At 34.7% G+C, this 12,335-nt stretch overlaps 2 protein-coding genes across 5 annotated transcripts in view; one reads left to right on the top strand and one right to left on the bottom strand.

Moving 5' to 3' along the window:
* Positions 1–10,213, top strand: part of LOC136026042 (queuosine-tRNA galactosyltransferase-like) — a 53,105-nt gene extending 42,892 nt beyond the window's left edge. For 2 of the 3 annotated variants that reach the window (XM_065702208.1, XM_065702204.1), the window contains 2 exons: positions 2,830–2,973; positions 5,375–5,526. In XM_065702208.1, coding sequence (XP_065558280.1) covers positions 2,830–2,973; positions 5,375–5,455 — 225 coding nt within the window. In that variant the 3' untranslated portion in view covers positions 5,456–5,526. Of the gene's footprint in view, positions 1–2,829; positions 2,974–5,374; positions 5,527–7,284 lie in introns of those variants that run through there. The other variant, XM_065702205.1, reaches the window with a different exon arrangement.
* The window catches only part of LOC136026041 (leukocyte receptor cluster member 8 homolog), a 49,701-nt gene continuing 45,173 nt past the window's right edge, over positions 7,808–12,335 (bottom strand). For both annotated transcript variants that reach the window (XM_065702202.1, XM_065702203.1), the window contains exon 13: positions 7,808–10,522. In XM_065702202.1, coding sequence (XP_065558274.1) covers positions 10,363–10,522 — 160 coding nt within the window. In that variant the 3' untranslated portion in view covers positions 7,808–10,362. The remainder of the gene's footprint in view (positions 10,523–12,335) is intronic.

Here is a 12,335-nt window from a genome sequence, read left to right as displayed (position 1 = left end):
ATGAGTCACGAGACATCGTGCCGATTTTCCAAGCATCATTTCTTGAGTATCGTTTCCAGTAAAGTAATAGGAAACAAAAATGCTTTTCGAAGCTAAAAAGAATTCAAACGAAGTTCCAAACATTCTTCTACAGGATGATCAGCGCGCACCAGGACTAAGTCCCGCCCCCTTTTGTAACTTTGAGTCCATAATCACGTTAAATTCACGCAATATAAATTCACGCTAAATATTCTGCAGTACGGAGACAGAGGTTCTACAATCAACTAGCTCTTTGGTTTCGTCCGTGTAGGTAAGGCTCATGTCTTTTGTGAATGCATCCCATTCATCACTGGTCATACACAAACTTTCCCTAATGAATTTAACATCTACATTTGGACGATAACTAGAAATAGAACAAAAATTAGTGATATCAAAAACACAAATGTCACCCTAATCTTTAAAATATCTATTCAAGACCCGTCTGGAAGTTAAAAGGATCTCTTGATATAAAATACAACACTAAAATAGATAAATGATCTCTAAATTGATTAGTTGTACTTAATTTTTTTTCAAATAATTTTTATTGATTGATAAAGTTTTTACTCTCGGACAAATATTTATTCATATGTAGTCAAAATATATAGAGACATATTCGATATTCTGCATTGCAATATTACACGATGCAGAAATAGTAAGAGACTCGCGATATTAACCGTAAATAAATAAAATTGAAATTGACGTAAGTAATATTGATAATATCTTTAGTGAGAAAGAACTACACATTTTATTTCTGGTGAATGTGTGCCTTAAAAAGCCGGAAAAGGTAGAAAATGAAAAGGTAAAAGTACCAAACTTACAAAAAATCTAGTATATTTTATGACCCTTTGGGCAAAGCCTTTTGTATTGATCAGTAGATTGACGTCAAATAAGAACAAAAATGAGTTTTATAGTAAGTGTCAGATGGCTAGGAAAAAGAAATAGTATTAGCGTTTCTGGTCGATAAAGTTGGACTAGATCAGCACTACTGATAAGTTTGCTGAAAACAAATTCACAAATTATTAATTTGCTATATTTTATAAGTTATACTATTGGGTACACATATTTTTGTGGTGAGAAACACACGTGCTTTAGTTCAGAACTTCCGGCTTATTCTGTGGTTCTTTCAATACTATGTTCCAAGCCAACTATTCAACTTTCCAAGTTTGAACAGACAGGGTGCCAAGGAATGTCTATTACCCCCACCGGGCGATTTATTATTGCCCATTTGAGCCTCAGCCTGCAATATTATAGGTATTTGATAGTACAGCCCATATAAATTATATTTGCTGCTCTAATGTCTATGAAATATTAAGAATTATATTTAACTATTTTCTGAGTGTTAATTGCCAGCATTGTATGTATCTCTCTGATGAACCATCTTTTCGGAGGAGGTAGGGAACGTCTAATACCTTCTTTAGTCTACTTGTGTATTTTGAGAAAACTACGCTCCCGAATTTAGCCTAATCTAGCTAAGCCAAACATAACTTAGGCAAAGTTACAAAAGGTAAAGCATGTCGTACCTTAATAACTAAAACAGATAGAAAACATGCGGTCATATTTGAAATTAGCGATTTCACAATGTTCATTTTAGGTACTTATACTAGAGATTCGCCCCCTGTGTAAACCTACCTTCTTATTTTTCAATGACTCCACTTTCGAAGTTTTAATGGAAGAAAATCTAATTTAGAACTGATAGATTATAGATAAAAAAACAATAAATATTAAGAAGAAAATTCTACCTCAGCAAATGTTGTGAAATAGAAAGTATAGAACATTTTTGCAATTTTGCGATTAACTATTAATTAGCTTTTTGTATGATTTATTCGAATAAATCATGAATGCACATGCTATATTGTGAAAAATCACTAGATTTATGAAAAAAAAATCACTAGTTTTAGAACAAACATCACAAGGGGTGGCAACTCTGTTCAGATACAATGATAACGTCAAACCTGAGTCAGGATGGACAAATGAAAGGGCTAATTATACTCAGAAGTTTTGTAAGAGGGTAAGCGAGGACAACTGACGCTATGTTTTTTCTTATCCTGTGTTCTGTCCTAGAGTTACCTTGTAGTACGCAGATGAATGTTCATAGTTAGCCATATTATTTCAAGTAAAATATGATAGAATACAAATCAAAATTTTTATGTGTGTCGTATTTTGTAGATTTGAAGTTCGCTTCCTACTTGATTAAAGCCATCATTTCATTTCGCCATTTCCATCTTAAACGAACGTAAGAGCGAGATAAAAAGACCCATAATTTGGAATACTTTTGATTTAGAGGTAACTACAAGCATTTGAAACCGAAAATGATCTAATGTTTGGCCTCTGTAGTAACCTAAACTCATCTTCAGAGGTGGCGTTAGGTCAATTTGACTTACAACGGTGTTTTCTGTTGAAAGTTTCTTCTTTTTTTCAAGGCTATAATTAGCAAACCTGTAAAAATTTTTTTTTTACAAATTCTCTTCACGGTTTGCCTTGACACTGTCACTTTTAGCTTTATTTTGCCTTAACGCTGGGAGGGGGGAAAGACGATAAGAAAATCATAAGATTGCCGACCCAAATTCGTTTAACGATTTGACAGTTTGGTTATTATTATAGAAAGCATGAAAAGGAAAGACTAAAAAAAGAAGAAATAACAGGAACACATTAAACACAATTCATTATCGATTACTAAGATGCTGACACAACTACATCATTTTCGATTATTAGACTATTAAATAAATGCAGTCTACCATGTCTTTTCTTGTTGCGCTATCATAGCTATATTTTTCTTTGTTTTATTTATTTTTGTATTCTCATGGATTTCAGGTCAAAGGCTTCTGTGACGTAGATGCAAGAAAAATTGCACAAGGTTATTATACTTTTGAAGCAGAGAAACAAATACCTAGGCCCAAAATACCAATTGTTCATTTCAATGATGGGGAGCCACCCTTTGTAATCTGTGTTAAATTGGTAAGATTTTGTCTAGGTTAACGCAAGTTTCTGGAAAACATTATGGCTGAACCACAATGCGACATATGTGCATCAATGTCTCTGTTACTGAGGAATAGAATCATATGAGATTGTGTGGCACACGTTACCTGTGTAGATCCTTTATTTAAGAGATCACTTCATAAAATCATAGCAGACCCTTGAAGCAATTTCGTGGCTAGATTCAAAACATATGCTATAATCTGTCATGTAAAGTAAGTGTGAGGGGCCTTGGAATGGCAAGATATCAACTGTAAGTCGAGTTCCAGAGGATACAATCAGGGGCGTCATTTGCTACGAGACAGGGGGGGGGGTAACTGAACCCCCTCTCCAGCTGAGATATAGTTTCTTTAAAAATCTTTTCAAAACTAAACTAAGCCTGCAGATTTTCATCATCGAAAGAAACGAGTCAGTTTTCTTTAGTATATATTTGCCTCTATGGTACTACATGGCTCATTTTTCGTTGTCATTTTCACTTGATGTAGGAAAATTGGCTCCAAATTTGCCCCCCCCCCCTTCAGGATTTTGACGAAATTACCCAACTGTATACAATATTAGATTGTAATCAATAGAAAATTCTGTGATAATAAACATCGTGAAAATGAAAGTTACATTTAGGGGGGGAGGGGGGGGAGAGATAAAAAGTATTCATACAAATTAGTTAGAAATTTGTTAACACGAAAAAAAAAAAGAAAGAAAAAAGATTAACCTAAGAAAAAGTTCCATTGGAATTGCCCCGGAGTGCGTTATCTGTTTTTGTCTGTTCTTTTTTTACCGCGCAATATTCAGATTACACTACTCCACTTATTCAAAGAGTCGTATGTTGTTACCCCTGGATTTTGGCTACTTCACTTATTGACTAAGTCGTCTATCGTATCTACTACAATTAAAAACTCACTGCACTACTAAGCCGCCTGAGGCCAACACACCTACGCACACTATCCTCCTCTATCCAAAGCCTCCCTCTTTTATGTTCTCTCTCAAGAAGTTCCCATTTCCTTTAAATCTTTGCTCACGACATCCTCTCACCCCATTCGGGACGAACTACTTTTCGTTTGCCACTTGTCGGTTGGCTGACAAGGACAATCTGTCATCCGCGGGACGCTAGAAGACGTCAATGGATGAATTTTTCAGAGGAATTGTATAATGACAGCTTTAGGTACTTGCTTGAATGATGTGCGTCAAAAATTAAGCTATATGAAGAGGACGGTGTCAGTCTGATGTCAAGGAAGATATAATGAAAGAAAGATGATTCAGACACCTTACGGAAGACAGGACGCCAAAACTTCTCCTTTTTGGTAAACCAACTACGGTAAACCGAAAAGCAGGACGCCCCTAAATGAAATAAAAAGAGATAATAAGAAAACATTTAAAGAAATTAGGGAATTCCTACCAGGAAATAAAGAGTGAAGCCATGAACAGAAAGGGATGTAGAGTGTGCAGCTGTTGTTCTCAATCGGATTGACTTTACGATGAGCCAATAGCAGCAGTAGCATCCTCTGGCATCAAAGATATCGATCAATCTGCTCGTACAGTTGCAAACTGTAATGCTTGAACTTACAGTTAACGGTAGTTAGAAGCCTCTCTTTCGCAGTCAAGTACAATTTTTGCTTTTCAGTTTTCACCCAGCATTAAAAATGGAGTGAAGCGCAATCTGCCCTCCGTTAGCTTTCAGCCAGATAAAACACTGGGTTGTTAAAAATCGTTTTCTCCGAAGTTATGCTTCAATTTTTTCTCTTTTCGTGGAAATATAGAATGGGAAGGGCGAAGTTTCAGCGATATCAGTTTCAAAACTTACTAGTAAACGTTTATTTTATTTATTTTTTTCTACGACTTTTTAATTGTTCTTCAACATAGTTAAAAGTATTTCCCTTTGGCACAGATTAAAAATTCGATCTAGCATCAACATTTTTTAAGAATTAACGACGCTTCTTGACTACTGAGGTCCCTGCGTCGGCCCTGCAGTGCATTCCTGCAGCGTGATTCGATCTCTGGGTCCCGTATTTCATCAACAATTTTTAACCTAACGTTAATCTATGTTTAAATTTGATTTCGTTGATTTAGTATTGAAGATACTTTTGATTGATAATATAATCGATAGTAACTAGAGCTTGAAATGTTAGAGATCAAAGAAGGAAGCCAGTTTCTTTTTTTTGCAATAACCATTCTAGAAAACCTTTCAAAGTCGTGTCCAGATGAAGGTGCAAGGGGAGGGGGAAAAGTGGCTCTAAACCTTATTCTGAACACTGTGAATGAATCTTTTTTTATCAATTTTTTTATGCATTTCTGCTTTGAATTGACTTTTTTCAATATTCCAACATCGGAAAACACTACTTTTTCTACCGGAAAAAAGTAGACGATTTCTAGTTCATTCAGTTTTTAGGATATGACCAATGGAGAGCTGGAAAGGAACATAGAAGGACTAGGACTTGTTGAAAACGTCGACTATGTGATATTTAGCTGATCCTATGATGATGCAACGTACAACAGACGAATTTTGATTTTATTAATGAAAAAAAAAGTTTGTAACTGTTATACTTCATTGGGTTTGATCATCAGCAGGGTCAATCACAGAACTTTTTACAGAGGGAAGCGGGGGGAAGGGACAAGAACTTATAATCTTTCGTGATGTGGGAAAGCACTTCAATTGATTGGACAAGATTTGCACATAAATTGAAAAGAACAAGTTATAATTCTTAAACCGTATCGACTTCGTTAATTGCAAAACAGCCAACTATTGCAAACCAGAAAAATCTGGCTTATATGGAGCATCTACATTGAGCCTACCACTGTTTTTTTTTGTCATTGTCGTGTGGCTTTTTGCAAAAAATAGTATAACATATTGTTGTTACAAGCTTCAGTAATTTCATAAACGTTTATTTATATTCCCCCATTGGCATTTAATCCTATTTACGACAAATAACTACAATCTACCGTGATCGCCAAGTATCTACTCCCCCCCTCTAAAAAAAGAATTAGTCTCCAATCAATTATGATACTGAAGCATAGAGCCATATTTATTAGATAGTGTGAAACATACGGCTTATTGCTGCAATTTTGCTAGAGGAAGAATTATGTATCAAAACTTCCGAAGCCCTAACCTCATTTCATACAATTTTCTCAAAACCGTTTTTCCTGAAATATTTACTTAACTTTGTAACGACGCATTCAATGGTGATAAAGAGTTTGGTGACAAATTTGAGATTCAAACAATTTTTCTTTTCCAAACAGTTTACTTATACTAGATACTGGGTTCGTTTGTCATACCTTTCATTCTGTTCTCTTAATGATGCATGGTGGTGCTTACTAACCAAGCCAGAAATAGCAGAATAAAAATTCTCAAAAGCCCCCCCCCCCCTCCCCCAAGAAAAGAGAATGCGTTCTCAGCCACAAATATACACTTTTAAGCATTTGACATGTTTTTTTCAGATGTTCCTAAAGAGGAGGTCCTCGCCTAATTTTCTGGGGACTCATTCTCTGTGAATATTGCTATGTAATAATACATGTTTATCCATTATTCAACTTAATTGGTTGTGAATAATTTGCTTCACATCACTGTACTGAAAATAAAAGGACGTATCTAATGCTTTTTAGAAAGTGAGATTGATCTTCTCTAGAGGTCCCTGCTACTTGAAGTAAGATAGAAGAATGTACTTATTGAAAATACAGGAGACTAGCCATATTGTGATAAAAACAGTGCACCTTTAGCTTTGATGTCAGCACACATAATTTTAGGCGCTACATACCATATGGAAGCCCTATTATTTACCCTCACACTCTAATTTTTACAGGTTTATTGTTCCTATTTTCTTTAATTGAAAACCTTGAACAAACTCAGTCCCAAAAAAGTAAAAATGATACTTATTCTTGCTCAGTGGACAAACTATTGAAAGATTGACATGCATCCTTTCGTTTCGGTCTCTTCTGTTTTATTGTCACGAACAACTGCGTCCGATTCTTTCTTATGGGATAACTTTGCAATCATGCTTTTAAACTTAGAGACTAAAGAGAAATCTTTAATCCAAAATCAAAACAAACTAGTTTCAAGATGAGACAGGCACATGAGTTATGGCTAAAATCAAGAGTAGTAAGAGTACAAATATTTTTCAGGGAGGGTTGGGAGGAGGGGAACATTCAGTTTGTGCATAAAAATTGTCTTATTCTTTTCTAAATAAAGTATTTTAAGACTGTTTTGTACATTTTTTGCACCAAAAGGTGCACAAAAATTCACCCTTCGAAGGGTGCACAATTTCTGTAGGGAGCTTCTAACTAACGGCCCTTCTTTACTCATAGGTGATGTCTCAAAAATGGTTTGCTAACCATACGTGATTTCGTCAAAATCTTGGGATGAGGGAGGGGTGTTCAAGTTGGAGCCAATTTTCCCGAATCAAGTGAAAATGAAAACTGGAAAATGTGTCATATATTACCATAAAGGCAAAGATATATTAAAGAAAACTGACATGTTTCACTGGATACTTGAATTATGCTTATCTTAATTTCGACAAGATTTTTTTTTGCAGAAACTACATTTCAGCTGGGGGCAAACTTGGGTCTGGAGGGGGCAGTTGCCTCCCCTCTGCTCCATAGCAAATTACGCCCCTGTTGCTAACTTATTTTCAACTTGTTTCGATTTGAAATACAACGCATCACATTATTATTTCCCATAGTGTTGCTCGTAATTTTTTTTTTACTTTAACAAGACAAATCGTCTTTCAAAGCGTGGATTCTCATTCTTTTCGTTTGTGCCACATAATACAATAGTACTTAATTAAAGGAAAAATAAATCCTAGCGATAATTCGATTCTAAAACACCAAGAAAACAAAAACAAATTTGTCTTTAATTTCAAATTTTGAATTGTTATCAAAATACGTTATTCCGAAAGCTTTTAAATAGAAATTGCATATCTTCCAATCAAAAATGAGTAGAAAAATGTCTTACTCACCAATAAAATATTCACTATTCACTTGCATACTTGGGACAGTTCACATTCCAATGTTTTTAGTATTTCACAACTTGACATTAATTTGGATGGAGAATAAGCATGACACTGACACTACACTAAGATGATATACAGTTCAGATAAAATCAAGCTTGTTAGTTATAGCCATGATCACAAGAAATTATAATCTCAAAAACTTCTTAAACTGCAGTGCGCTGCCAAGAATTCAGAAAATGTATGCAAAAAAACTGAGTATATCCAAATATTTCCTGTTGCATTATTCAAACGGCTACTGAAAAGCTCGCAGAACTTGGATTCCACTCACGATGACAGGGATTTCTTGACCGTACAGTCCAGATAAAAACCACAGGCATTTTCTTGTCATGAACCGATTTCAAAGGCTTCTTGTAATTAACTCGATACGAAAGAGGTACAGAAGACTTGCAAAATAGTCGAGTAGCCCAAGGATTTTTGACTTTTGCGATTGCTAAAAACTACGAGGATCTACAGCTTTCACCAACGATCAGACTGTATATCGGAAACAATTATGTTTTGGATACTGAAGTCGGCTTCGTCTGATACACCCTGGATATTGCAGACTAGGCGAGAGTGACTTAAAGAGTGATCATAGAACCGTAATGGGAAAACATAAGAATAAAGTAGGTAAACAAACAAGAGACAGGGTGATCGAAGGGGTAATTCAGGCTAATTGTGAAATGGCATAAATCTTGCCATTTGTAACCCAGAAGAAATTAAGATTTGAATTAATTAGATATTCCTTTCAGTTAGATCTTAATGCAGCCAGAAAACCAGATAAATGAAAAAAGAACACCAAAGACATCCTCGGGAAAAAGCTGAGATTTGCATATAACTTGTCTTCAGCAGCCAGCTTACAAGGGATACACGAAATAGCTCTACACTTCAATTTTGTTACTTGATAACAAAACTTGAAGTGTAAAATCCAAAACCATGCTAGTTGAGGCTGCATAACAATATGTTGGAAGACTTCAGATCGATGAGAGGAAAAAAGAGGGGCGGGATTAGTCGGCAAATAGTGTTTCTTCTTTATTTTCAACTTGATCCAGGATGCATTTCATCTAATCATTTTAAAGCATAGCAGCATTGTTTTAAATATTGAAATCCAAACCTACGCTTTTGCATTAATCTATCCAAGGCGTTTGGAGCTTTACAACGATTTCTCTCATTCAGTATTTCTTCTATGTTTCTCTTTTTTTCTCAATTGATCTGGGATGTATCTAAGCAGATTTGGATGAAACGATATTTGCATCCATCATTAAAAGCATAGAAGACACAACGATCCAAACGCATATTTTTGTACTTGTAATTCGAGGTGTCTGGTAGCTTATAAACAATTCCATTCGTTTAACATTTCTTGATATAATTCGCTAAAGTTTTCATACGAGGCTGACTCATTGAGATACGTCAACAAAAACAAATAAGCAAGACAATTGAGAACTTGGACAATTTTCAGTAGTTAAGATTATAACTGATTATTCTAGTTAAAATGACGCAACGACATCCAGTCAGTGAACTTTAAATTGATACCGCAATGTTATTTGATACGGTCAACTTCAGTAGGCTTTATTGAGGTAGTGATTGAAACTACACCTCGAGAAGTATTTAATACTGGTCATCCTTCTTCAAGCAGGGCGAATTAGTACTAAAGCTTCCTTGAGATGTTATATTGAACTTTTTTCGAATTCTTCTGAAATATCTTCTAGAATTAGAGCTCCTATTCGCCAAATTACTGTCGAGGTTTTCAAAGCGACTGACTTATAGATGCTTCCGAAATAAAAAAAATGTGGTATAAAACCTGTTTTTCCATGATTAAACAATCAAATGAATTCAGTACATCATTGAATATATAGATAAATCCTAAATTGTGTATACACGCATTGCATTAACCATTTTGAAGTAGAGGAAATATTGAAAGAAAATTGTACCAGGTTTGTTAGCGTATTCCATTTTTATATCAGACATTTTTGATTGTACGACGTTTACCACTCGATCAAATGCAAGAGCAAACTCAATTCTCTTATTTTTTTTTTAACAGATTATTCTATATTTGACCATTTCAACGTTGAGATAGGACTTCTTCAAACCATCCTCGGGATTGACCAAGCCATCTTCGACTTAGGTAACATAGGTATGTCAAGTATGTATTTTGACTTTCTTGAATCTCTACTCAATCCTAATGAGTCACGAGACATCGTGCCGATTTTCCAAGCATCATTTCTTGAGTATCGTTTCCAGTAAAGTAATAGGAAACAAAAATGCTTTTCGAAGCTAAAAAGAATTCAAATGAAGTTCCAACATTCTTCTACAGGATGATAAGCGCGCACCAGGACTAAGTCCCGCCCCCTTTTGTAACTTTGAGTCCATAATCACGTTAAATTCACGCAATATTTGACTAAATATTCTGCAGTACGGAGACAGAGGTTCTACAATCAACTAGCTCTTTGGTTTCGTCCGTGTAGGTAAGGCTCATGTCTTTTGTGAATGCATCCCATTCATCACTGGTCATACACAAACTTTCCCTAATGAATTTAACATCTACATTTGGACGATAACTAGAAATAGAACAAAAATTAGTGATATCAAAAACACAAATGTCACCCTAATCTTTAAAATATCTATTCAAGACCCGTCTGGAAGTTAAAAGGATCTCTTGATATAAAATACAACACTAAAATAGATAAATGATCTCTAAATTAATTAGTTGTACTTAATTTTTTTTCAAATAATTTTTATTGATTGATAAAGTTTTTACTCTCGGACAAATATTTATTCATATGTAGTCAAAATATATAGAAACATATTCGATATTCTGCATCGCAATATTACACGATACAGAAATAGTAAGAGACTAGCGATATTAACCGTAAATAAATAAAATTGAAATTGACGTAAGTAATATTGATAATATCTTTAGTGAGAAAGAACTACACATTTTATTTCTGGTGAATGTGTGCCTTAAAAAGCCGGAAAAGGTAGAAAATGCAAACTTACAAAAAATCTAGTATATTTTATGACCCTTTGGGCAAAACCTTTTGTATTGATTTGTAGATTGACGTCAAATAAGAACAAAAATGAGTTTTATAGTAAGTGTCAGATGGCTAGGAAAAAGAAATAGTATTAGCGTTTCTGGTCGATAAAGTTGGACAATATCAGCACTACTGATAATTTTCCTAAAAACAAATTCACAAATTATTAATTTGCTATATTTTATAAGTTATACTATTGGGTATACATATTTTTGTTGTGAGAAACACACGTGCTTTAGTTCAGAACTTCCGGCTTATTCTGTGGTTCTTTCAATACTATGTCCCAAGCCAACTATTGCGCTTTCCAAGTTTGAACACACAGGGTGCCAAGGAATGTCTATTACCCCCACCCGGCGATTTATTATTGCCCATTTGAGCCGCAGCCTGCAATATTATAGGTATTTGATAGTACAGCCCATATAAATTGTATTTGCTCTATAATGTCTATAAAATATTAAGAATTATATTTAACTATTTTCTGAGTGTTAATTGCCAGTATTGTATGTATTTCTCTGATGAACCATCTTTTCGGAGGAGGTAGGGGACGTCTAATACCTTCTTTTGTCTAATTGTGTATTTTGAGAAAACTACGCTTCCGAATTTAGCCTAATCTAGCTAAGCCAAACATAACCTAGGCAAAGTTACAAAAGGTAAAGCATATCGTACCTTAATAACTAAAACAGATAGAAAACATGCGGTCATATTTGAAATTAGCGATTTCACAATGGTCATTTTAGGTACTTATACCGACCTAAAATTCACTTTCCCTCCTAGTTGGACTACAATTATACAGACATCAAATCTGGAGCCAAGAGTCAAAATACCAAATTTCAGACAGTAAGGGGAGACAGGGTCATATATTTCGTAATTCTAATAAATAGTGGATTTTTAGGCCAAAATATCCTTAAATTTATTATTCTGATTCTTTTAGAGAAAAGAGTAAACTTTTCGAGAGGGGCACTTTACATGGTGACGTTCCGAGCTTTTGAAATACAGCAGAAATATTCCTCTGTGAGCCGAAAAAAGAAAAGGAAACTCGGCGGACGCCACACACAAATCAATTTATTGCAGCAAAAGTAATTTAGGATAGTCTTGCTAAAAGCTTAGAAAAATTGCTGCTAAATGTTAAGTATCGTAATGGAAGAATTCCTAAAACTACCCAAATCTTCATTTCCGCATTTTGGCCACAATTGTTCTTCTTAGTTGTAATTCTCTCCCGTAGGGTATAAAGGTAGCAGATAATGTTTGTCAGTTTGCCAGGAAGTTGTGAATGATTTATTTTAAAATGTATCTGTTTTATTTATTTATTTTTCTTTCTTTTAGTTATTTGTTTTTCCGT

Source organism: Artemia franciscana, chromosome 4 (genome assembly GCF_032884065.1).
Source record: "Artemia franciscana chromosome 4, ASM3288406v1, whole genome shotgun sequence".
Classification (NCBI taxonomy): Eukaryota; Metazoa; Arthropoda; class Branchiopoda; order Anostraca; family Artemiidae; genus Artemia; species Artemia franciscana.
Note: the sequence above shows the minus strand (reverse complement) of the source record. Positions and strands in the feature narration are given on the sequence as shown.